General features: G+C 40.9%; 1 protein-coding gene across 2 annotated transcripts in view; it reads right to left on the bottom strand.

Annotated features, from left to right (window-relative positions):
- hibch (3-hydroxyisobutyryl-CoA hydrolase) overlaps window positions 1–22,878 on the bottom strand; it is a 52,178-nt gene extending 29,300 nt beyond the window's left edge. Inside the window, exons 1-6 of one of the 2 annotated variants that reach the window (XM_024001274.2) lie at window positions 22,745–22,878; window positions 14,622–14,664; window positions 14,193–14,324; window positions 12,898–12,982; window positions 12,672–12,752; window positions 12,396–12,448 (exon numbers count right to left, since the gene is read on the bottom strand). In XM_024001274.2, coding sequence (XP_023857042.1) covers window positions 12,396–12,448; window positions 12,672–12,752; window positions 12,898–12,982; window positions 14,193–14,324; window positions 14,622–14,664; window positions 22,745–22,776 — 426 coding nt within the window. In that variant the 5' untranslated portion in view covers window positions 22,777–22,878. The remainder of the gene's footprint in view (window positions 1–12,395; window positions 12,449–12,671; window positions 12,753–12,897; window positions 12,983–14,192; window positions 14,325–14,621; window positions 14,665–22,744) is intronic. The other variant, XM_024001284.2, reaches the window with a different exon arrangement.
- Window positions 22,879–23,694: the final 816 nt, after the last annotated feature.

Below are 23,694 nucleotides of genomic sequence, written 5' to 3'. Positions count from 1 at the left end.
TGACCGGTTTTGGATTCAGAGTTTGTGTGTGGGGTGTGAGCGTGTTCTCGTCTGACCTATCAGGATGATTCAATCCCCCATTTCACCCTTCAGACTATAAAGTCATGCTTGGCAGAGGTTTGTTGATAAGATTATCAAAAGATCTGCGCCTGATTGTGCAGAGCATTTCAAATCGTTAGTGAAGCATCGTATTGCATCAGTATTTACCTGTAATATTCTATTCAAGGTAGGCATTTGAGTACCGTTACGTGATGCGTCATCATGACATCATCAGCTTTTTTCTTACTAGCTCAGACTTTGCTGATATCTACTTTGAGGAAAATGTACTTACTATGACGTGATTTTCCCACCTAGCCGTCTTAAGATGAACGCACTAAGTCGCTCTGGATAAGAGCGTCTGCTAAATGACTAAAACGTCAACCTGACGTCGTCTTTCCTGTAGCTGTACATCCTGTTTACATAATAGATAGGAGACACAGGATAAGGAACTGGGATGATCTAGCTAGAACATCAGTTAGCATGGATCAGGGGGTCAGTTAGCATGGAGCTTTATTTAGTCCCAATAGAAGGGCTGAGGTGTAGTCCTCATTCTGCAGCCTCACCCTAATCAGACATGTCACTACAAGTGGGTGGCATTCATTATGAAACACGGAGGGACTACATGGACTTGTCCAATAAGAACTTCTCATTTACAGTTGAAGTTGGAAGTTTACATACACCTTAGCCAAATACATTTAAACTCAGTTTTTCACAATTCTTGACATTTAATCCTAGTAAAAATTCCCTGTTTAAGGTCAGTTAGGATCACCACTTTATTTTAAGAATGTGAAATGACAGAATAATAGAGAGAATGATTTATTTCAGCTTTTATTTCTTTCATCACATTCCCAGTGGGTCAGAAGTTTACATACAGTCAATTAGTATTTGGTAGCATTGCCTTTAAATTGTTTAACTTGGGTCAAACGTTTCGGGTAGCCTTCCACAAGCTTCCCACAATAAGTTGGGTGAATTTTGGCCCATTCCTCCAGACAGAGCTGGTGTAACTGTGTCAAGTCTGTAGGCCTCCATGCTCACACACGCTTTTTCAGTTCTGCCCACACATTTTCTATAGGATTGAGGTCAGGGCTTGTGATGGCCACTCCCAATACCTTGACTTTGTTGTCCTTAAGCCATTTTGCCACAACTTTGGAAGTATGCTTGGGGACATTGTCCATTTGGAAGACCCATTTGGAACCAAGCTTTAACTTCCTGACTGATGTCTTGAGATGTTGCTTCAATATATCCACATCATTTTCCTCCCTCATGATGCCATCTATTTTGTGAAGTGCACCAGTCCCTCCTGCAGCAAAGCACCCCCACAACATGATGCTGCCACCCCCGTGCTTCACGGTTGGGATGGTGTTCTTCGGCTTGCAAGCCTCCCCCTTTGTCCTCCAAACATAACGATGGTCAGTATGGCCAAACAGTTCTATTTTTGTTCCATCAGACCAGAGGACATTTCTCCAAAAAGTACGATCTTTGTCCCCATGTGCAGTTGCAAACCGTAGTCTGGCTTTTTATGGCGGTTTTGGAGCAGTGGCTTCTTCGTAGCTGAGCGGCCTTTCAGGTTATGTCAATATAGGACTCGTTTTACTGTGGATATAGATACTTTTGTACCGGTTTCCTCCACAAGGTTCTTTGCTGTTGTTCTGGGATTGATTTGCACTTTTCGCACCAAAGTACGTTCATCTCTAGGAGACAGAATGCGTCTCCTTCCTGAGCGGTATGACGGCTGCGTGGTCCCATGGTGTTTATACTTGCATACTATTGTTTGTACAGATGAACGTGGTACCTTCAGGCATTTGGAAATTGCTCACAAGGATGAACCAGACTTGTGGAGGTCCACTATTTTTTCCCCCTGAGGTCTTGGCTGATTTTCCCATGATGTCAAGCAAAGAGACACGGAGTTTGAAGGTAGGCCTTGAAATACAGGTAAACCGCCAATTGACTCAAATGACATCAATTAGCCTATCAGAAGCTTCTAAAGCCATGACATCAGTTTCTGGAATTTTTCAAGCTGTTTAAAAGGCACAGTCAACTTAGTGTATGTACATTTTTGACCCACTGGAATTGTGATAGTGAATTATAAGTGAAATAATCTGTCTGTAAACAATTGTTAGAAAAATGACTTGTGTCATGCACAAAGTAGATGTCCTAACCGACTTGCCAAAACTATAGTTTGTTAACAAGAAATTTGTGGAGTGGTTGAAAAACGAGTTTTAATGACTCCAACATAAGTGTATGTAAACTTCTGACTTCAACTGTACATTTTCCGTTGCGTGCCCTAATGACTATGACCCAGTATTGGGAACTGTTTTTGACCTCACTAACAGATTAATCAAACATCCGGAAGCGAACCGTTCCAGAAAAAGCATCTGGAGGTTTGGGAAGAACACCGTCTATGATGCCTGATTTGATAGACTACAACGTCTGGCAGCCACCAGCAGCCCCTCCACATCCTAATAAAAATTTGAACGAACAAATGTCCAGAGAACTGCTGAAAAATCATGCAGACTTAGTAAAACAAGCAGTTCAAAGCCAAAAATATCACGCTTTATCGATGCAATACCGAGCGTCAGCTAAGATCAGTTGTCACATGCAGTAGAGAATCAACCTGACACTACATCAGAACATTATCATCATCAACAGAAGACAATGCATGTTGCTGCAACAAAGGCTCAATCCCATTTAAATGGTTTGCTTCCTCTACTGTTTTGCCTATATGGCCTTTTCATTTGGCCAATAGTCTGTCCTCCAGCCCCTCTCTCCTCTGTGACCCGGAAACAGATAGGTGGTTGAGGAGATGTAAATGCAAATGGAAGTGTGTTTTTTTTWAAATGCTACTTATCATTTTATCTATAAAGTGTCTTGAACAACAAACTCAATTTATTTTTGGGATACGCCCCTGTAAATGTCATTTGCCTGATGACAAGCGAGTGGAGAAGGGGAATCTAATTTCATACTCATTTCAAGCGCATTTTTCCCATCCACGTCCTTCTCTGCCTCTTCTCGATAACCTTTGAAAAGTAGGCGAGAGAGGCCACAGGAGTTGAACAAATCCAAATGAGAAAAAAACCTATGTAGATATTGCTGGGTGAACATTGAAGGCAAGCACATCAAACAAGGGGTAAAAGCAAGGGTTAAGGGCATGAAATGTAACAATAAGAATACACCTACAGAGTGATTCCTCACAAAACCAGGACAAAAGACGACCATGATTTTGTAGATGGATTGTTGACATGTATTTGACATTTGTATGTAAAAGCATCATTGAGAAATAATTTCAAAGTTGGCATTCGGTGCCTTCAGAAAGTATTAAAGTATTCATACCCCTTGACTTATTCCCCTCAAAATTGTAACAGCCTGAATTCAAAATGGATTCACATCATTTTTTCCCTCACCCATGTATATACAATACCCCATCATGACTGTGAAAACATGTTTTTAGAAGTTCTTGCAAATGTATTGAAAATACATTAGTAATCTGAATATTCATTAATATTCAAACCCACCAGTCAATACGTTAGAATCACCTTTGTCAGCTGAGTCTTTCTGGGTAAGTCTGTAAGAGCTTTGCACACCTGGATTGTACAATATTTGCACATTATTCTATTTTAAATTCTTCAAGCTCTGTCAAGTTGCTTGTTGATCATTGCTAGACAGCCATTTTCAAGCCTTGCTATAGATTTTCAAGCCGATTTAAGTCAAAACTATAACTAGGCCACTCAGGAACATTCAATGTTGTCTTGGTAAACAACTTGAGTGCATATTTGGGCGTGTGTTTCGGGTTATTGTCCTACAGAAAGGTGAATTCATCTCAGTGTCTGGTGGAAAGCAGAACAAACCAGGTTTTCCTCTGCGATTTTACCTGTGCTCCCCAGGCCTTAACGATTGCAAGCATGCATACCCTTAACATGATGCAGCCACCAATATGCTTGAAAATATGCAGAGTGGTACTCTGTAATGGTTGTTGTATTGGATTTACCCCAAACATAACTTTTTGTCCTGAATACAAAGGGTTAATTACTTTGCAACATTTTTTGCAGTATTACTTTAGTGCCCTGTTGCAAACAGGATACATGTTTTGGAATACTTTTATTGTGTACAGGCGTCCTTCTTTTCACTCTGTCAATTAGGTTAGTATTGTGGAGTAGGCCTACAATGTTGTTTATGCATCCTCAGTTTTTCCCCCCATCACAGCCATTAAACTTACTTTCTGGCTTCATGGTGAAATCCCTGAGCGGTTTTCTTCCTCTCCAGCAACTGAGTTAGGAAGGACCCCTGTAAATTTGTAGTGACTGGGTGTATTGATACACCACCCAAAGTGTACTTAATAACTTCACCATGCTCAATGGGATCTTAATGTTTGCTTTAAAAAAAAAATGTCTACCAATAGGTGCCCTTCTTTGTGAGGCATTGGAAAACCTCCTGGTCTTTGTGGTTGAATCCATGCTTGAAATTCACTGCTCAACTGAGGGACCTTTCATATAATTGTTTGTGTGGGGGTACAGAGATGAGGTAGTGACTCAAAAATCATGTTAAACACTATTATTGCACACAGAGTGCAACTTGCACATTTTTACTCCTGAACTTATTTAGGCTTGCCATAACAAAGGGGTTGAATATTTATTGACTCAAGACATTTCAGCTTTGCATTTTTAATTGATTTGTAAACAATTCTAAAAACATAATTCCACTCACATTATGGGGTATTGTGTGTGTGACAAAATACCAAAATTTCCCCCTTTTAAATTCAAGCTGTGAAGTTGGTGTTACCCAGGCCTTCTTTAAAAGGTGCAATATGCAGAAATCGCTCCGTCATTTCCCGGTTGCAAAAATTCGAATAGTTCGCCTAATTCCAGTTTAAGTGTCAAAACAAGCAAGTATAGTGGAGAGAATCATTGTACCATCTACACCACTGAGAAATATTTTCAAAAACATGTATTTTCAGCTGGTGTACAAAATAAGTAAAAGACGCAAAAACCAAACATAAGAACCGGAAGCATAGAAATAGCGCACATAGAACAGATCTACATGTTCTTAAACTTGCTTTCAATGAGAAATCTATAAGTCCATTTATATGTCAATTTGGTCAGCTCACCCAAAAAGTTAAATATTTTTTATGTTTTTATTTAACCAGGCAAGAACAAATTCTTATTTACAATGACGGCCTACCCCGGCCAAACCCTAAACCAGGACGATGTTGGGCCAATTGTGCGCCGCCCAATTGTGCGGACTCCCAATCATGGCCGGTTGTGATACAGCCTGGAATCAAACCAGGGTCTGTAGTGCCGCCTATAGCACTGAGATGCAGTGCCTTGCGCCACTCGGGAGCCCCAAAATAATAGTGCAGCTTTAAGACTCCATAATGTTTCATCTGTTAGTGCTACAAAGCAGACATTGGTGTCACATGAAGCTTATCCACTTGCTCTGTAATATGAGTAGTGTTTTGATTCCATTACCTTTTCTTTTGTATTTTTTTAATATTTTTTTTACATTGATTCATAAACATTGAAAAAAATTACATTTTTGATTTGGCTAATGTTTCAATATATTGTTGAACATAAAATACTGTACGGGCATATCAAAGTTCTAGAGTGGGATTTCTGCTACTTTTACAGTTATGATCCAATTTGTAAGCATTGCCAACAGAGTGAATGTGAAAATGTATTAAAAAAATGGTCACCCTCTGCTGGTGATTTAAAGAATTTGCAATGATACAAGTAAAAAGGAGGGCTGCTTACTATTCCAATTTTTATGTATACAATGGGCCATAACTTTAAAACTAACACTCTGGAACTTTGATACGCCCGTAGAGTATATTATGTTCAATAATATATAGAATAATTTGTCAAAACAGTCTGTTTTTCCAATATTCATGTTTATATTTTTCTATATTCATAAATTAACGGAAAACAAACGGAAAAAAATACTACTCATATTGAAGAGCAAGCAGTTAAGCTTCATACGACACCAATTTCTACTTCATAGCACTTACAGATGAAACATTATGGCGTCTTAAAGGAGGCCTGGGTAAGGCCAAAATGTCACAAATATACTAACTTTTATTAATTATTTTTCCATTATGCTTTTAGACACAAATATATGTCAACAATCCTGCCTCCAAAAAGACCATTCAATGGATTGCATTTTGTGGAAAAGTGAGGAATCACTCTACAATGTAAGACCGATACTGTCTTTCAAATGCAGGGATCGGGTGAAATTGTGAAAACACTATTTGAAAGTGTGTTTTGTGATAGGCAGGCAATGTTTAGTGAAAAGAGGTGTGAGGATGGAGTGTCATCGGTTAACAGTGCTAATAAATTGTGTCAGTATAGCCTAGCCCAGTGGCTCTGTTGTGTTTGATTAGGCCAACAGGTAGTCCTTGTTTGCTGCGTTAGACCGGGATGTGGGAACACCCTTAAAAATCTGAAAGGGCAATAAATCAAGCCCTCATTCAGGACAGATGGTTCTGATCGGACAGGGCTAAAAACTTCCATTAAACTACTGCTTTCCACCATCCAACCACTGAATTTATGCCTTTTCCTAGTCGTCTATCGCTAGACATCCACACCTTCACCCCCATGGAAATATGCAGAGAACAAAAGTGAAGCCCTAAAGTATAAACAATAGTGATAAAGATGTTGAGGGTAAAACATACTTTAGAGGACTTCTCAATCCACAGGAGATTCCAAGGAGCGCCCCTTACAGGTGAGTAAGTCAGACTGTTCTCTCTGCTACCGCACGGCAAGCGGTACCGGAGCGCCAAGTCTAGGACCAAAAGGCTCAACAGCTTCTATCTCCCAAGCCATAAGACTGCTGAACAATTCATCAAAATGGCCACCGGATTATTTACATTGACCACCCCCCTCCATTTGTTTTTTACACTGCTGCTACTCGCTGTGTATCTATGCATAGTCACTTCACCACTACCTACATGTACAAATGACCTTGACTAACCTTACCCACGAGATTGACTCGGGAACCGGTACCCCCCTGTATATAGCCTCATTATTGTCATTTTATTGTGTTACTTTTTATATATTTTTTTACTTTCGTTTATTTGGTAAATATTTTCTAAACTCTTTCTTGAACTGCACTGTTGGTTAAGGACTTGTGACTAAGCATTTCACAGTAAGGTCTACACATGTATTCGGCACATGTGACAAATAGTTTGATTTGATTTATGTCTGTCCCTGCACAAGGAGAGTTATCTGAATGTAGCCTGCCTGAGTCCAACCCTTTCATATTCCACAAGAACATTGACATATCTGTGTGTGTGAGAGAGATTTCTCACAGCTTTCTGTGACTCCACCCTGCCAGAGGGATACCGAGAACAAACACGACGCCATTGAACCCGATGGACACACGCATCTCGTCTGTGCTCAGAGACCTTGGTGGGCAGCCGTGAACATGCAGGACWCAGAGGATGGGCAGGGACCAGGGAGGAAAAGGAAGCGACACACAGCTGACAGTCTGACAGCCGGGTGGGACTATTGTCACAGTGTCTCGTCCATCATACATCACTTCTAGTGACAGGCTGGGCAAATGAATGAACTACTACTGTAGAATTACAGACGTGACTTCACAAGGAGCTGTGTGAATCGAAATGTGTTGTTAACAACAAGGTACGTATAAGTGAGACATTCTACAGTCCTATATTCCAAAACGATCTACTCATATTAAAAAAAAAACGGGGTGGCTTGTACTCTAATATCAGAAAGACCGATAACGGTATGCTTTCATGTCTGTATTGACTGCCTTCGGCATCAACTCAGGATATGACTACCATCTGTGTAATTCTAGCTAGTGTCTCTCCTRCTCTAGCAAACTGCAGGACAACAAGGTATTCATTCCCATTCCAAGCGAGTCTAACAGGAGGATGAAAGAAAAAAAACAAGTGGCAGCAATATGCTCTGGTCTACGCCACTTCTCATCCTAACCAATGAGAGCCCAGCTAGGTATCAATTCACAATAAAAGGAGCTGGTCAGGACTACAGGATGTAAAGCATATGACTGACACCTGCAGGGTGGTCGGTGTATTACCACTCGCAATGAAAGATTAATCTTCGGCCATAGGCCCCTTTTCAGTCCAGACACACTGACCTCAGGCACTGATGCTCTCAATTTTTGGATGCTGAAAGACCCCCATCGCTATCTGTGCCCATTCAACATAGCCTAGATTTACGTAGGTATTACTTCTCATACGCTTACTGCTTGAACAGTCGCTAAGATTATATTTGGTTGTGATCATTGCAAAATACCTATTTTGCATGCAGCAGCAGTTAGCTAGAATGCTGACGCTCATTGACCTAGGCTGTAGCAAAGCTAGCCAAAGAGCCATTTTACTGGTTGAACTTAAAGTATAATGCAGTTCATTTGCGATGATGACACAAAGCTTATATTAAGTACAACATTCATACGAGCCTTAATATTCAATTATAATCCCAAAGTAGTGTGAAATGCACTCATAAGCTACATGTAAAGAGAGGCTTTTTTGTTGCCCGTCTATGAGAACTCCCCCACGTTCTGCAACCAATATGGCTCACGTCGCCCTCGTGCAGCAATGTTTGCAAACACACAAGGGTGATGTAAATTTATAGGGACTTCATTTGGCCTCCCAAGTTTTCTGAGCAAAAAAATGTATACAAAAAAATGTATACAATGTTATACAGTATACAATATACAAATGTATACAAAATCTATTATTTTGGGGGGAAATAAAATACTGTACAAACACCAGCAAACCAGCTCAAAGTGAAAATCGGTTCTAAATTATTCCCACGCATAATAGAGAGACGTATGTGATAATATACAAACGTAAGCAAGGTTTGAAATTATTATGTTTTAGTCAAATATTATATTGGTTTGGTCTTCTTGCGGTCAATTTGCAGTCTGATTTGTAATTGTGCGCTAAAAAGAAAATCGTCCCGCGGCTGAATCTAGTTTATGATCCCTGCTCTAGAGGGCTTCATGTAAATGAGCTGTATATGGTTTAGCTATGATCAAACCTGAGAGTACATTTGAAGTGAATGAAATACAAGCACTTGTGAAATACACGAGTAGTCCCTTGACAGATTGAGGGCCGCTGAATCAACACAACAAAAATCCATCCCTATTTCTTCCACCTCWGTCCCATAACTTAGCAAATTAAAGCAATTTAATACTGCTGTGGACGGTAGTCTAACGCATGCACAGTACAAGTGTTTTCCACCAAAGGAAAAATCTGTCCTTGTTTGTGGTACATTGTCATTTCAAATAAACCTGAAACTGGGTCACTGGCGATGGCTCAAAGGCTTAGCATTCTCACTTTATTTCTGCACAGATAAAAGGGACATGATATTCACGAAATGACAACATATTCAAATACTCATTCTAGTTTGGGAACCAACCGGTTACCCATTTGCCATTTTGTTGGGTTCTCAACCCAACCACGTTTGGGTTGAGAGGCCCTCCCCTCCTACCCCTATGTTTTTATTTTGTTCCATCATTTTCTCCCTCCAAGAGAGATTACAGAGACAAGCTGCCTTGACAGAATGACCACCAGGACCACAATACATCCCTGCCCCTCTGATCCCAAGAAATCATGTTAATCATGCCCTCATGTCGCCATCTTGTGGTGAAAACGRGCACCACAGTGTCATGACGTTGGCCTGTGGGTAAGGTTTATGACCCCCCCATAAATACCTTTCTCCCTTCCCTCTCTCTTGACTCTACAGAGGGACTCTTGAATAGCCTTTGTTAAACATAGAGAGTCTGGGAACATCAAACAAGTGGAGGGAAAGGAACCATATTTCGGTAATAGAACCAGTTGAAAATATGCGTTGGTACTTAATGAATATGATGTCAGTTCGGTTGTCATCTGAGACATTATGACTGATGACAGGACGACCTAAACTGTATCTGGGAAAGTCTACACATTATAGTTATCAGATTAACATGGAATTGTTGTGCAATACAAATGTATAAAAATTTAATTATTTGTGAAAATAATAAATGTAATTTTAGCTTCCAAATGAGAGATTTGGGTTTTCATAAGGTTAGGGCTCTGCTCAATCAGTGGCCCGCCCCTGTGAAGAGACATGGGTTATAAACTATGAAACACACCCTTCTCCCTCCACTATATAAGCCCTTGACGAAAATGTAACCTCCTGTTCCGGGTACATTAGGACGACGGTCCGATGTCAGAAGGATTCAGATAATAACTACAGAACGAAGCCAACCTCAGCGTGAGCTTTGGTTGCTAATGGTATGAACTTTGAACTCTTATTCACTACAGAAGTGATACCTCCTAGCCGTTGAGTTAGCAGCGGCCGCTGTAAACCTGGGCTAGGAAAGGACGGACAGAGTATCCCGTCTACCACACAACGACAACACTACAACGTTTCCAGTTCACCACCAGAGACACTCTTCAAAGGACAAAGGACTCTGTTGGGCAACACGGCCTTCCATCTACCACCAACCTATTGAAGCGCAGCTCAGAGTAAATATTTATTGCATTTTCCTTTTCCAAATGGGCGGTAATTTAGAATGCATACGATTCTGTATTTACGATAGAGTAGCTGCCTACGGCCCGATAGAGACATTGCTTCTCCCTTTGTTCTTCAGTCTTCCCGCTCTTTCACTCAAACCCAGCCCCCTTTTCTTTGTGTAACCAGCTGTCATATCTGTTCCGTCCGCTAGGGACATTTTCCTTTATGACATAATTTATAATCAAGGTATGATTCATTCTGTGTATATGTATAGGTCCCGTGTGGCTCAGTTGGTAGAGCATGGCGCTTGCAACGCCAGGGTTGTGGGTTCATTCCCCACGGGGGGACCAGGATGAATATGTATGAACTTTCCAAATTGTAAGTCGCTCTGGATAAGAGCGTCAGCTAAATGACTTAAATGTAAAAATGTAAATGTAATTCTGTGTGATTAGTTAGGTATTTAGTAAATAAATAATTAAATCCAATTTTGTATTGCTGATTCAACTTGTTAGCCAGGGTTCGTGAAGATAACCAAGAATTTACAACTGATATACAAATATGAGACTGAAATAAGGTGACGATTAATATTGACTGCTTTTGATGTAAAATATTACTAGGTCTTTAACTTCTTAGCGCTAGGGGTCAGATTTTTTWWATTATTTTTTAAATAACGTGCCTAACGTAAACTGACATTTTCTCTGGCCCAGATCGTAGAATATGCATATAATTTACAGATTAGGATAGAAAACACTCCAAAGTTTCCAAAACTGTCAAAATATTGTCTGTGAGTATAACAATACTTATTCTGCAAGCGAAACCCTGAGAAAATGTAACCCGGAAGGGATATGTTTTTTTAAAACTGTGTTTCCTGGCCCGTCTAACCTCCATTTAAAGGGGTATCAACCAGATTCCTTTTCCAATGGCTTCCTCAGGCTGTGACCAGGCTTTAGACATCGTTTCAGGGTTTTATTTAGAAAAATTAGCAACATTTTTCAAAAGTAGTCAAGGAATATTTCCTGCCCGCGACAGAGGGGCTCACCATTTTCCTTTTGTCTCTTAATGAATAGGTTATGGTCCAGGTGAAATATTATCGATTATGTTTGTTAAAAACAACCTGAGGGTTGATTATAAAAAACATTTGACATGTTTCTATGACCATTACGGATACTTTTTGGAATTTGTCGAACGGAATACGGCTTTGGTTCTCAACATAATGCACAACCCAAATCGCGTTTTTTTGTGATAAAAGTAATATTTATCGAACAGAAATAACATTTGTTGTGTAACTGGGAGTCTCGTGAGTGGAAACATCCGAAGATTATCAAAGGTTAAGCGATTAATTTCATTGCTTTTCTGACTTTCGTGACCATGCTAATTTGGGGCTAGCTGTTGTAGAATTGAAAGCTACACTCACAAAAGCTTGGATTTCTTTCGCTGTAAAATATATTTTCAAAATCTGACACGATAGGTGGATTAACAACAAGCTAAGCTGTGTTTTGGTATATTTCACTTGTGATTGCATGATTATAAATATTTTTTGTAATATTTTTTGCATTTGGCGCCCTGCAATTCTAGCGGWTGTTTAGGAAAGTGATCCCATAAAAGGGATCCGTAGCTGAGAGAAGTTAAGAGTTTATTCGGAAGATAACTGCTCTATAAATATTATTTTGTGGTACCCCGACTTTCMAGTTAATTACATTTACATGATTAGCTCAATCAGGTAATATTAATTACAGAGAAAGGATTATATAGAATAGCATGTCATATAACTTAATCCGGCATAGCCAAAAACACGACAACAGCAATAACATGCAATGTCATCTATCTGTATGCTTGGTGATCTGGGTCAAATTTTAACGAATTTTCTTTTTTAAAGATACTCACCCCTCCCATTGTTATCCCATCAATAAGGGCCACATATGGTTTCTGATATGTTCCTTAAAAGATCAAATAAAATATAAGTCAAAACAGAACAGAGAGCCAAAGGAGGGAAACTGGTGCTCCCAAGATACTAAACATAACTGGTCTCATCAGAGAATGGTCTGTCCTTGTAGATTCATAATGAAAATCAAACGTTTTGTAATACACAGGCATATTGTTTGTCCTAAAAATGTTTCCCCTCTAGCAGAATCATGGAAGAGGCCAGATTGGGACACATACCAATAGCATTGTTCAGGATGTATTCTTCACGGAAGAAGTTTTTAGCAAGGGCATCTCCTATCTTCCCTGCTTCAGTCACAGCTAGGAGGAAATGTGATTACAAAATGCACTCAGTAAAGCACAGAGATGAAACACTTTTGAAAACGAAGATGACGACATTTTCAGTACAAATCAAGATACTGTGTGAGTATGCGTGTGCGTGTGTACTCTCGACAGTCTTATTTACCTCTGATGTCTCCACCAGCACAGAAGGCTTTCCCACCGGCTCCTTTGACAATAACAATATCAGTCTCCTTGTCCGTCTCCCATTTCTACAATGGAACGTGCAATAGATTCAAAACAGTTTGAGTACATTAGGTGGATCAAGTCAATTCTGACTGCTATCCAAGTTTACACGTGGTACATTACAAGATATTACATTGCCCATTGCAATGCCCATGTAACCCTGATCGCATTCAAGCTATGTTTTTGTGTTTAGACATTGAAGCACTTCCAAGTTCCACTTTCCATTGCCATTAGCCCTTTACACTCATACCCGTATACGGGTTAGAATTGGCAGATTTGGGTACTGAAAAACACCTAAATTAAATTTGGAACGTAGCGGCGGTACAGTAACATGCTATACATGACGTCAAAGCTCTGGGTTTTGACTGACAGCCGATCTGACCTTGAGCACCCATCCCTTCCGGGAATCGGGCAACTTTTGCAATTTTTTTGTTTCCTAAGTGAGGAAAACGCTGTAAATTCAGATGACTATTTAATTTTCAAATATGAAACATTGAGGATTATAATAAATACCATTGCACCTACCCCACATTTTTCAGGAATAGTCTTATCATGTTACTGAATGTATTATCATGTTACTGAATGTATTATCATGTTACTGAATGTATCCAGAGTATTTTCAGATTTCGTTATCAACAAATGCAGCGAAAAGTACAGTAAATGTAAAATGCACATAAAATCAACAGTATAATGTTTGGATTCAGTCTTGTGAACTGTTGTGTACTCACCGTTGGCCTAATAATTTTCGCATTATCTCCAGACTGTTCCCTTTCAATTGCTACCATGGTTATGCATATGCTTTTCATTTACATTTACATTTACATTTAAGTCATTTAGCAGACGCTCTTATCCAGAGCGACTTACAAATTGGTGCATTCACCTTATGATATCCAGTGGAACAACCACTTTACAATAGTATATGTCTTCTGTAAGAAACTTCTTCTGTAAGAAACTCTTCAATGTATCCTTATCCATATAGGCCAATTCCCACAAGTGTAAAGGGTTAAAAACAGGGTTTTGAAACATTTGAATTTGCTGAATGCAACCTTAACTCCCATTTACCTTCTGTGGCTAGAGGCCTTAACAGTAAGCCACATTTAACAATTTGCCACATTTAATGAACTACTCCTACAGATCGCTGCTGTTGTTTGCAGCAGGACTGATATGTTTGCCTGTCCTTGCCCCCTGTCCCAGTGACAGGTAGCCTAGTCAGTGTTAACTAACTAAATCGCTCACCTTGAGCTGGGGGTACATGAGTCGTATCATGTTCATGTTGAGGGCGTTCAGGGCTTTGGGGCGGTTCAGGGTGATCACCCCAGCATTTCCCACTTTCTCCACCAGTATCTCGGCTCCCGCCTGGCTCGTCATCTGCCACCAAACACACACACACACACACACACACACACACAGAGAAAAAAGGCAATGTAACACGAGCAAACACATGTAGGTATAGCAGTAGGACGAGCATGACAGGTTTGACTTAAACTCCTGAACGAAAGGAAGAGGATTTCTATTCTATACAATAAAGTGGTGCTGTTACCTACCGTAGCTATAGCTTAACGTGTGTGTCCATCTCTCTCCCCTTCACTTCTGTGGAGGGAGTATTACCACACATATAGCTGCATTGCTAGCTAACTGTCTTACAGAAGAATTTTAAGTGCTTACCATTTGCCCTCGAATTCGTTGCAATCTGCAGAGGGACCTAAATCTAAAGACAATACAAGAAAGATGTGAAAATGGTGACAAGAGAATAAACGTGATTAAACCCTATGAACACTAAACTTGGACATACTGACCTCTTATTAGGCAGTGCAAACCTGATTTGGTGATTTCTGGTACATCGTCAAAATAAATCAATTGCAACACGTTTTTTGGACTCATTCAGCAGTTTTTACCTGAGTAAGTACAATCCCATTGGAAAGTTATGTTGAAGGTAGAATGCAGCCATCATTACTTGTATTTTTTTTTTTTTAAAGCATCTTATAAAACTGTACAAGCACCAAAAGCCCTATTGTTTTGACAAGTGGCAATGAATCACGAATTGATTAGGTGGAAATCTGGTTGTATACGCTGTTGAAACTAACAACAACAAAAAAACATGGAAACAGGAGATGTTTTCTCTTCTCACAGGTGAGAGGACAACCGGCAGAAGACAGTCAGCTATATTTCAGAGTGTTAGATTTTGATACGGCGTCGCCAAAACAGAAAGGGAAACGCAGCGCTGTTTTGTCAATTACTCATATCAATTTCACATTGATATCAATAGAGAGAGAAGGCGGAAAATCACAATGGACATCCTGTTAAAACTAGCACAGCTCAAAAACCACACGGAATCTGGGAATTTTATATCACTGGCAGTGGACAACTTGTAGAAGACAACCAGCCACACTTTGAAGTGTTGCATTTTGATTGAGGTGGGTCGCCAACGCGGTAAGAGTAACGCAACACTTGTGTGTTAATCACTCATATCTTTACATATTGAAATCAATAGAACGAGGGCAACATTTGTTGGTTGTATGTTCTGTTTAAACGTACATTATACAAAGGTCACATGGAAATGTGGAATAACCTATATGTTACCCTTCCAATGAGCTTATCATATAAACTACAACGCGAAAAGTACGGTTTACTTCACTTTTAATCATGTCAGCACAGGTAACAGCCATTTAGTCTTTCTTTAGTTTTCATTCTTACTCTTCCCAATTCACWTAAACTATATTTCCCATGGGCTTCACCAGAGTACCCCCTAGTGGCTGGAATACAACTGTATTAAGCCCCTTACATATACATTGGGTTTATCTAACAGGTTTTACAATGACGGCCTACAGACCCATAGTCCACTTGTCAAACTTGTTCCACAGAGGGCTAAGTATTTGCGGGTTTTCGCTCCTCCCTTGTACTTGATGAATTAAGGTCACTAATTAGTAAGGAACTCCCCTCACCTGGTTGTCTAGGTCTTAATTGAAAGGGAAACAGAAAACCCAGCAGACACTAGGCCCTCTATGGAATGAGTTTGACAACCCAGCCATAGAAGATGTTATCGCCCCTAGCAGCCATCCAAAATAAAGATTATTTTTCTTCTTTTTTTTACACACTACAGACGGCAATATTGGTCACTAATACAGGACTAGTAAAGCCCCAATGCAGTACTTGTAAGAAAAAATAAAAAATAAACTTTTTTATTAATAATTTAAAAATAATATTCCGATTTTTCAGAGGGTGCTGCAGCACCCACAGCACCCCTATTTCCCGCGGCTATGCCTATCTGGCTACCTGTGTGTGCAGAAGCACGCAGATGGAGCCAGTGACATAGTCAAAAGAGCCTCGCTGGCTGTGCATCTTGTGATGGGCTGTAAATCATCATGGGCTGCAGAGCAACTCTGCTGTCCTCAGAGCTGGATAATTATAAACTGATTCACATCTTTCCCTCATCCTCCTCTCATATTAGGCCTAGGCTACTATATGCGTTGTAGGTAGGTTGCACATTGCTAAAATAATATGGAAATTGGCCTATCCTAACTATGCATTTCTTTCATAAGCATTCCTCAGCTGTAACCTAAGTTCTTTTGACTCCTCATTTGATTTTTCCATCTTGGCATTGTTTTCTCAATTTCACTTCTTGTGGCCTAAAATATTTGTAATTCAAAATAAATATGTGAATGAGAATAGCATATACTTCGACTAATTATTCCCTTCAAAAGCTTCAACTTTAGGTAATTAAACACTATTAGTATAGTTTGGAAATTCCTCTTCATAACTTTCATTTCTCTTAATGCTTTAATGATATTTCAGTTAGTAGGATTAGGCTTTTGGTCGTTTGGTTTGGAATAACAAGGACGGATTTATGCCACGCATGCATAATTTTAGTCTTAAGGTTTTCTGAAATTTCTCATTCGATTTTTATATCTTGCTATAGTTTTTTTTAATCTCTCGTTATTACCTTAGGCCTCCCATGTTTTGGGGTTATTAAAAAAGCACTTAAAACTTTGAGATAGAACTAGGACTCCGTTTGATTAATTAATTGTTTGATCATGAAACAGCATGGCAGGAGAAATCTAGCATGCAATTAAACTGAAAGAGTTTCTTAATAGGCRAAGTCATATTCATTTCAAATTGAGAGAAAATAGAACATTTGGGCTTTTACAAAAATAAGACACCGGAGTGTCTGCTATAAAAATAGACTTTGGCTATTGGCCCAGATCATCCAACATTCGAGAGGGAGAAGAAAAAAATAACAATTCTGACCGGATATTTTGCGCTGCTTTGGTGAGACTCTTAGCTCTGTCTTTGTTCTCTTGCTTTGTGTAAATATTAAATATTTATTGAAATAGGTTATAGCAAATAGGAATATAGGCAATTTACTCCGAATGTCAACCATGCACTGCCCTGCGGCAGCACAGCTGCCTGATCAGAGTAATTGTTTTATATTGTGATTCATATTTTTTTTTTTTTTTTTTTTACTTGTCCATTCGGACAACTGAAATCTAGATTCTAGTTGTCCGACATTTTTTTTTAACTTGCTCCGGACCAGCCTTAATGTCGAGTCCTGGTTGGCATCCAAAGTTGGTGCATTTCCGCCACCGACTTTGCTGGAGTATGAGCCAGAGAGCGACAGCAGCCTCAATGGTAGTGTGCGCAGCATAGTAGGTGTAGCATCTAGTAACCGCAGTCAGCAGATATACATTATTGGTCCAAACAGAAAGTTACTTTTGACCAAATAGGATGTGTGTGTGTGTGTGTTCAGACAGCAGTCATTTGCTGGCATGTCTACGCTAGTTGTCATAGTAAAAACGGGTGTGCGTGCAGTGGTGTACGCTGATTGGTGGTGGTGCTCTTGCTTCCTATCACTCACAAGTTATGTAGCAAGCCAAGGTGACAACAATGCCTCCCATGAACGTTTCCCAGTTCATTTGAATGATAAAAAAGCATAGTGTAAGACACTTTTAAAGCCTCACAGGATAAGATTATTGAACTTTCAAAACAAGTCATTTTTTGGCTAGCCACAGCAGTCAATTAGCTAGCTAGGTAGCAGTTTAGCCCATTCACTAATGTGTCTGTAAACAATTAAGCTAGTTAGCTACCACATGTTTTTTCAAAACTGTCAGAGTAGCTAGCAAGTAACAGGATATGCCAATAAGTCTAAAAACCACTTGTGGGCAAAATAAAATCAGATTTTCGCACGGCCAGGAATCAGATTTGTATCGGATTTCAAACCTATGAAGGTGGTTTGAAATGTGGCTTGAAATATGATTCCATGTGCTTTTTGGCTGTTAACACAGCAGGAAAAATAACAGATTCAAATCAGATAAGCAAAAAATMTAATTTGAGTCACTCCAATGTGAACAAGGCTTAATGGGTTGACGAATGCAATGTCAAGATATTAGCTACTGTAATCATGCATGGAGAGTTGAAGCACCATTGGGCAGCGACACAACACAGTCTACTCAAAAAAAATAAAAAAATAAAAAATTGTTTGTGTAAGTACCCCTTTTTCTCCCCAATTTCATGGTATCCAATTGGCATTACAATCTTGTCTCGTCGCTGCAACTCCCGTACGGACTCGGGAGAYGCGAAGGTCGAGAGCCGTGCGTCCTCCGAAACACAACCCAACCGCAGTGCTTCTTGACACAATGCCCACTTAACCCGGAAGCCAGCCGCACCAATGGGTCGGAGGAAACACCGTACACCTGGTGACCGTGTCAGCTTGCACTGCGCCCGGCCCGTCACAGGTGTCGCTAGTGTGCGATGGGACAAGGACATCCCTGTCGGCCAAACCCTCCCCTAACCCGGACAACACTGGGCCAATTGTGCACCGCCCCATGTTATGTTTGTTTACACTGAGCTGAGCTGCACTGGGGTCGGAACGCAATCATGGTTACATCTCACGCCGGCTCCACGGCAATGATGTATCTAAACCCTGGAGTGCGGATGCTATGTATTGGCCATTGAGAGGCGTTGAAGCCACCGGTCGACCATTTTTATTTTTATTTATCCGTTATTTTACCAGGTAAGTTGACTGAGAACACGTTCTCATTTGCAGCAACGACCTGGGGAATAGTTACAGGGGAGAGGAGGAGGATGAATGAGCCAATTGTAAACTGGGGATTATTAGGTGACCGTGATGGTTGAGAGCCAGATTGGGAATTTAGCCAGGACACCGGGGTTAACACCCCTACTCTTACGATAAGTGCCATGGGATCTTTAATGACCTCAGAGAGTCAGGACACCCGTTTAACGTCCCATCCGAAAGACGGCACCCTACACAGAGCAGTGTCCCCAATCACTGCCCTGGGGCATTGGGATCTTTGTTTAGACCAGAGGAAAGAGTGCCTCCTACTGGCCCTCCAACACCACTTCCAGCAGCATCTGGTCTCCCATCCAGGGACTGACCAGGACCAACCCTGCTTAGCTTCAGAAGCAAGCCAGCAGTGGTATGCAGGGTGGTATGCTGCTGGCATACCATATTGGCACTCCCAAATAGAAACAGTCCTCCATTAGAATAAATGGAATTCTACAGCAATTAAATGTTTCAGGGACAGAAATACATGTATTTGAGTATTTTCTGTTGCAGTGGGGCCATAACATTTGTACTTAAAAAAATAGATACTTTAAGGAAATGTTTTATATATACACTGCTCAAAAAAATAAAGGGAACACTTAAACAACACAATGTAACTCCAAGTCAATCACACTTCTGTGAAATCAAACTGTCCACTTAGGAAGCAACACTGATTGACAATACATTTCACATGCTGTTGTGCAAATGGAATAGACAACAGGTGGAAATTATAGGCAATTATCAACACACCCCCAATAAAAGGAGTGGTTCTGCAAGTGGTGACCACAGACACTCCTCAAGTTCCTATGCTTCCTGGCTGAGTGTTTTGGTCACTTTTGATGCTGGCGGTGCTTTCACTCTAGTGGTAGCATGAGACGGAGTTACAACCCACACAAGTATCTCACTAGTGCAGCTCATCCAGGATGGCACATCAATGCGAGCGTGGCAGAGAGGTTTCGCTGTGTTCTGTCAGCGAGTGTCCAGACAATGGAGGCGCTACCAGGAGACAGGCCAGTACATCAGGAGACGTTGGAGGAGGCCGTAGGAGGGCAACAACCCAGCAGCAGGACCGCTACCTCCGCCTTTGTGCAAGGAGAGAGCACTGCCAGAGCCTGCAAAATGACCTCCAGCACGTCACAAATGTGCATGTGTCGCTCAAACGGTCAGAAACAGACTCCAAGGTGGTATGAGGGCCGACGTCCACAGGTGGGAAGTTTGTTGTGCCTTGGTTTGTGCTGTGGAGAATCCTTGTGGGCTATACTCGGCCTTGTCTCAGGATTGTAAGTTGGTGGTTGAAGATATCCCTCTATGGTGTGGGGGCTGTGCTTTGGCAAAGTGTGGTGGGGTTATATCCTCCTGTTTGGCCCTGTCCGGGGTATCATCGGATGGGCCACAGGTCTCCTGACCCCTCCTGTCTCAGCCTCCAGTATTTATGCTGCAGTAGGTTTGTGTCGGGGGGCTAGGCCGTTGGTTATATATCTGGAGTACTTCTCCTGTCTTATCAGTGTCCTGTGTGAATTTAAGTATGCTCTCCTAATTCTCTCCTTCTCTCTTTCTTTTTTCTCTCTCGGAGGACCTGAGCCCTAGGACCATACGTCAGGACTACCGGGCATGATGACTCCTTGCTGTCCCCAGTCCACCTGGCCTTGCTGCTGTCCCAGTTTTCAACTGTTCTCGCCTGCGGTTATGGAACCCCTACCTGTCCCAGACCTGCTGTTTTCAACTCTTAATGATCGGCTATGGAAAAGCCACACTGACATTATATCCTGATTATTATTTGACCATGTGCTTGTTCATTATGAACATTTTGAACATCTTGGCTCTTTCTAATTCTCTCCTTCTCTCTTTCTTTCTCTCTCTCGGAACTGAGCCCTAGGACCATACGTCAGGACTACGCGGCATGATGACTCCTTGCTCCCCAGTCCACCTGGCCTTGCTGCTGTCCCAGTTTCAACTGTTCTGCCTGCGGTTATGGAACCCCTACCTGTCCCAGACCTGCTGTTTTCAACTCTTAATTATCGGCTATGAAAAGCCAACTGACAATTTATTCCTGATTATTATTTGACCATGCTTGTCATTTATGAACATTTTGAACATCTTGGCCATGTTCTGTTATAATCTCCACCCCGCAGACAGCCAGAAGAGGACTGGCCACCCCTCATAGCCTGGTTCCTCTCTAGGTTTCTTCCTAGGTTTTGGCCTTTCTAGGGAGTTTTTCCTAGCCACCGTGCTTCTACCACCTGCATTGCTTGCTGTTTGGGGTTTTAGGCTGGGTTTCTGTACAGCACTTCAGATTACTTAAGCTGATGTACGAAGGGCTATATAAAATAAACTTGATTGATTGAGTTGTGCTTACAGCCCAACACCGTGCAGGACGTGCATTTTGCCCAGGAACACCAAGATTGCAAATTGCCACTGGAGCCCTGTGCCTCTCACAGATGAAAGCAGGTTCACACTGAGCACATGAGCACATGTGACAGACGTGACAGAGACTGGAGACGCCGTGGAGACGTTCTGCTGCCTGCAACATCCTCCAGCATGACCGGTTTGGCGGTGGGTCAGTCATGCTGTGTGGGTGGCATTTCTTTGGGGGCCGCACATCCTCCATGTGCTCGCCAGAAGGTAGCTGACTGCCATTAGGTACCGAGATGAGATCCTCAGACCCTTGTGAGACCATATGTGCTGTGCGGTTGGCCCCTGGTTCCTCCTAATGCAAGACAATGCTAGACCTCATGTGCTGGAGTGGTGTCAGCAGTTCCTGCAAGAGGAAGGCATTGATGCTATGACTGGCCCGCCCGTTCCCAGACCTGAATCCAATTGAGCACATCTGGGACATCATGTCTCGCTCCATCCACCAACGCCACGTCTGCAACACAGACTGTCCAGGAGTTGGGGATGCTTTAGTCCAGGTCTGGGAGGAGATCCCTCAGGAGACCATCCACCACCTTATCAGAGCATGCCCAGCGTCGTTAGGAGAGGTCAATACAGGCACGTGGAGCCACACACACTACTGAGCCTCATTTTGACTTGTTTTAAGGACATTACATCAAAGTTGGATCAGCCTGTAGTGTGGTTTTCCACTTTAATTTTGAGTGTGACTCCAAATCCAGACCTCCATGGGTTGATAAATTTGATTTCCATTGATAATTTGTGTGATTTTGTTGTCAGCACATTCAACTATGTAAAGAAAAAAGTATTTAATAAGAATATTTAATTCATTCAGATCTAGGATGTGTTATTTTAGTGTTCCCTTTATTTTTTTGAGCAGTGTATATATAAACATATAAAACAATTATATATAAAAATATAAATTATGTAAACCTAACAAAATATATATATACAGATTTTTAAATTATATAATAATTTAATTGTATGCATTAAGGTATATAATAGAAAATGAATGTAGACATTAAATGCATTTCTATGACATCCAAAAATATTTTTTTACAATTGAGGAGGAGTACCAAGATGGCTGTGTGGTAGCTTCAATACAGAGCCCCCTGTCAGTCATCCAGGGTGTATACACATAATTGTTATATGGTGTCTCAATGTAACCATGATTGCGTTCAGACCCCAGTGCAGCTCAGTGTTAACAAGCGTAACGGTATTGTCAGTATCTTCCGAAAACCCCTCACAAAGCTAGCCAGCTAACGTTAATCTCTAGCTACATGCACGGAGTCCTCGTCGACTAAGCATACATTTAAATAAACTTTTGCAGACGTAGGCCTACCTGTGCGTAGAATTCAAAATAGTTATTGACATTGTGGAGTTTTTCCTTCTCTGATTAGCTTGAAAAGCACACAGCTTTCTTCAAGAAATGGTTCAAGTTTACGAACAGTTCTTCCTGGATAGCAGGCAACAGGCTATTCCCGATTGGTTATTTTTGTAAGCGTCATTGGGGGCGTATGCACCATCAAATAAACGCTCGATGCGTTTAACAGTTGAGTTTGACTACACTGCCATCTACTGGGACAATATATACATACAGGCACCAAATTGGATTTTAGGTTACTACAAATCACTGTTTAGGCATGCTTGACTTTGAGGAAACTAGGCAGGGCTCAAATTATAAACCGGCTTGGATAAACAAATACTCATAAACAAATTAGCATTCCCCCAGGCCCACAATAACTGAAATATCAAAAACATAATTGGACAGCTATTTTAATAATTTTGGCATACAACAATAAATGAGATGTTCTCCTATGGGAATCATTTAATTATTATACATAAAACAAACCAGATACAATATTTGAATCAGACAATATTCACTATTCGCTGACATTACTATGATAGAAAAAAAATCATATGAGCAAGGAGGGACATGGTTTTGTAGAGCACATACAATGCCTTCGGGAAGTACTCAGACCCCTTGACTTTTTCCACATTTTGTTACATTTCGWTATTAAAAAATTMATTTAAAAAATCCTCAGCAATCTCCATCGATCATCCTTGAGATGTTTCTACAACTTGATTGGAGTCCACCTGTGGTCAATTCAATTGATTGGACATGATTTGAAAAGGCACACACCTGTTTATATAAGGTCCCAGAGTTGACAGTGCATGTCAGAGCAAAAACCAAGCCATGAGGTCAAAGGGATTGTCCGTAGAGCTCCGAGACAGGATTGTGTTGAGGCACAGATCTGGGGAAGGGTACCAGAACCTTTCTGCAGCATTGAA

The sequence above is a fragment of the Salvelinus sp. IW2-2015 genome, linkage group LG2 (assembly GCF_002910315.2).
Source record: "Salvelinus sp. IW2-2015 linkage group LG2, ASM291031v2, whole genome shotgun sequence".
NCBI lineage: Eukaryota > Metazoa > Chordata > Actinopteri > Salmoniformes > Salmonidae > Salvelinus > Salvelinus sp. IW2-2015.
This window is presented reverse-complemented; position numbering and strand designations above follow the sequence as displayed.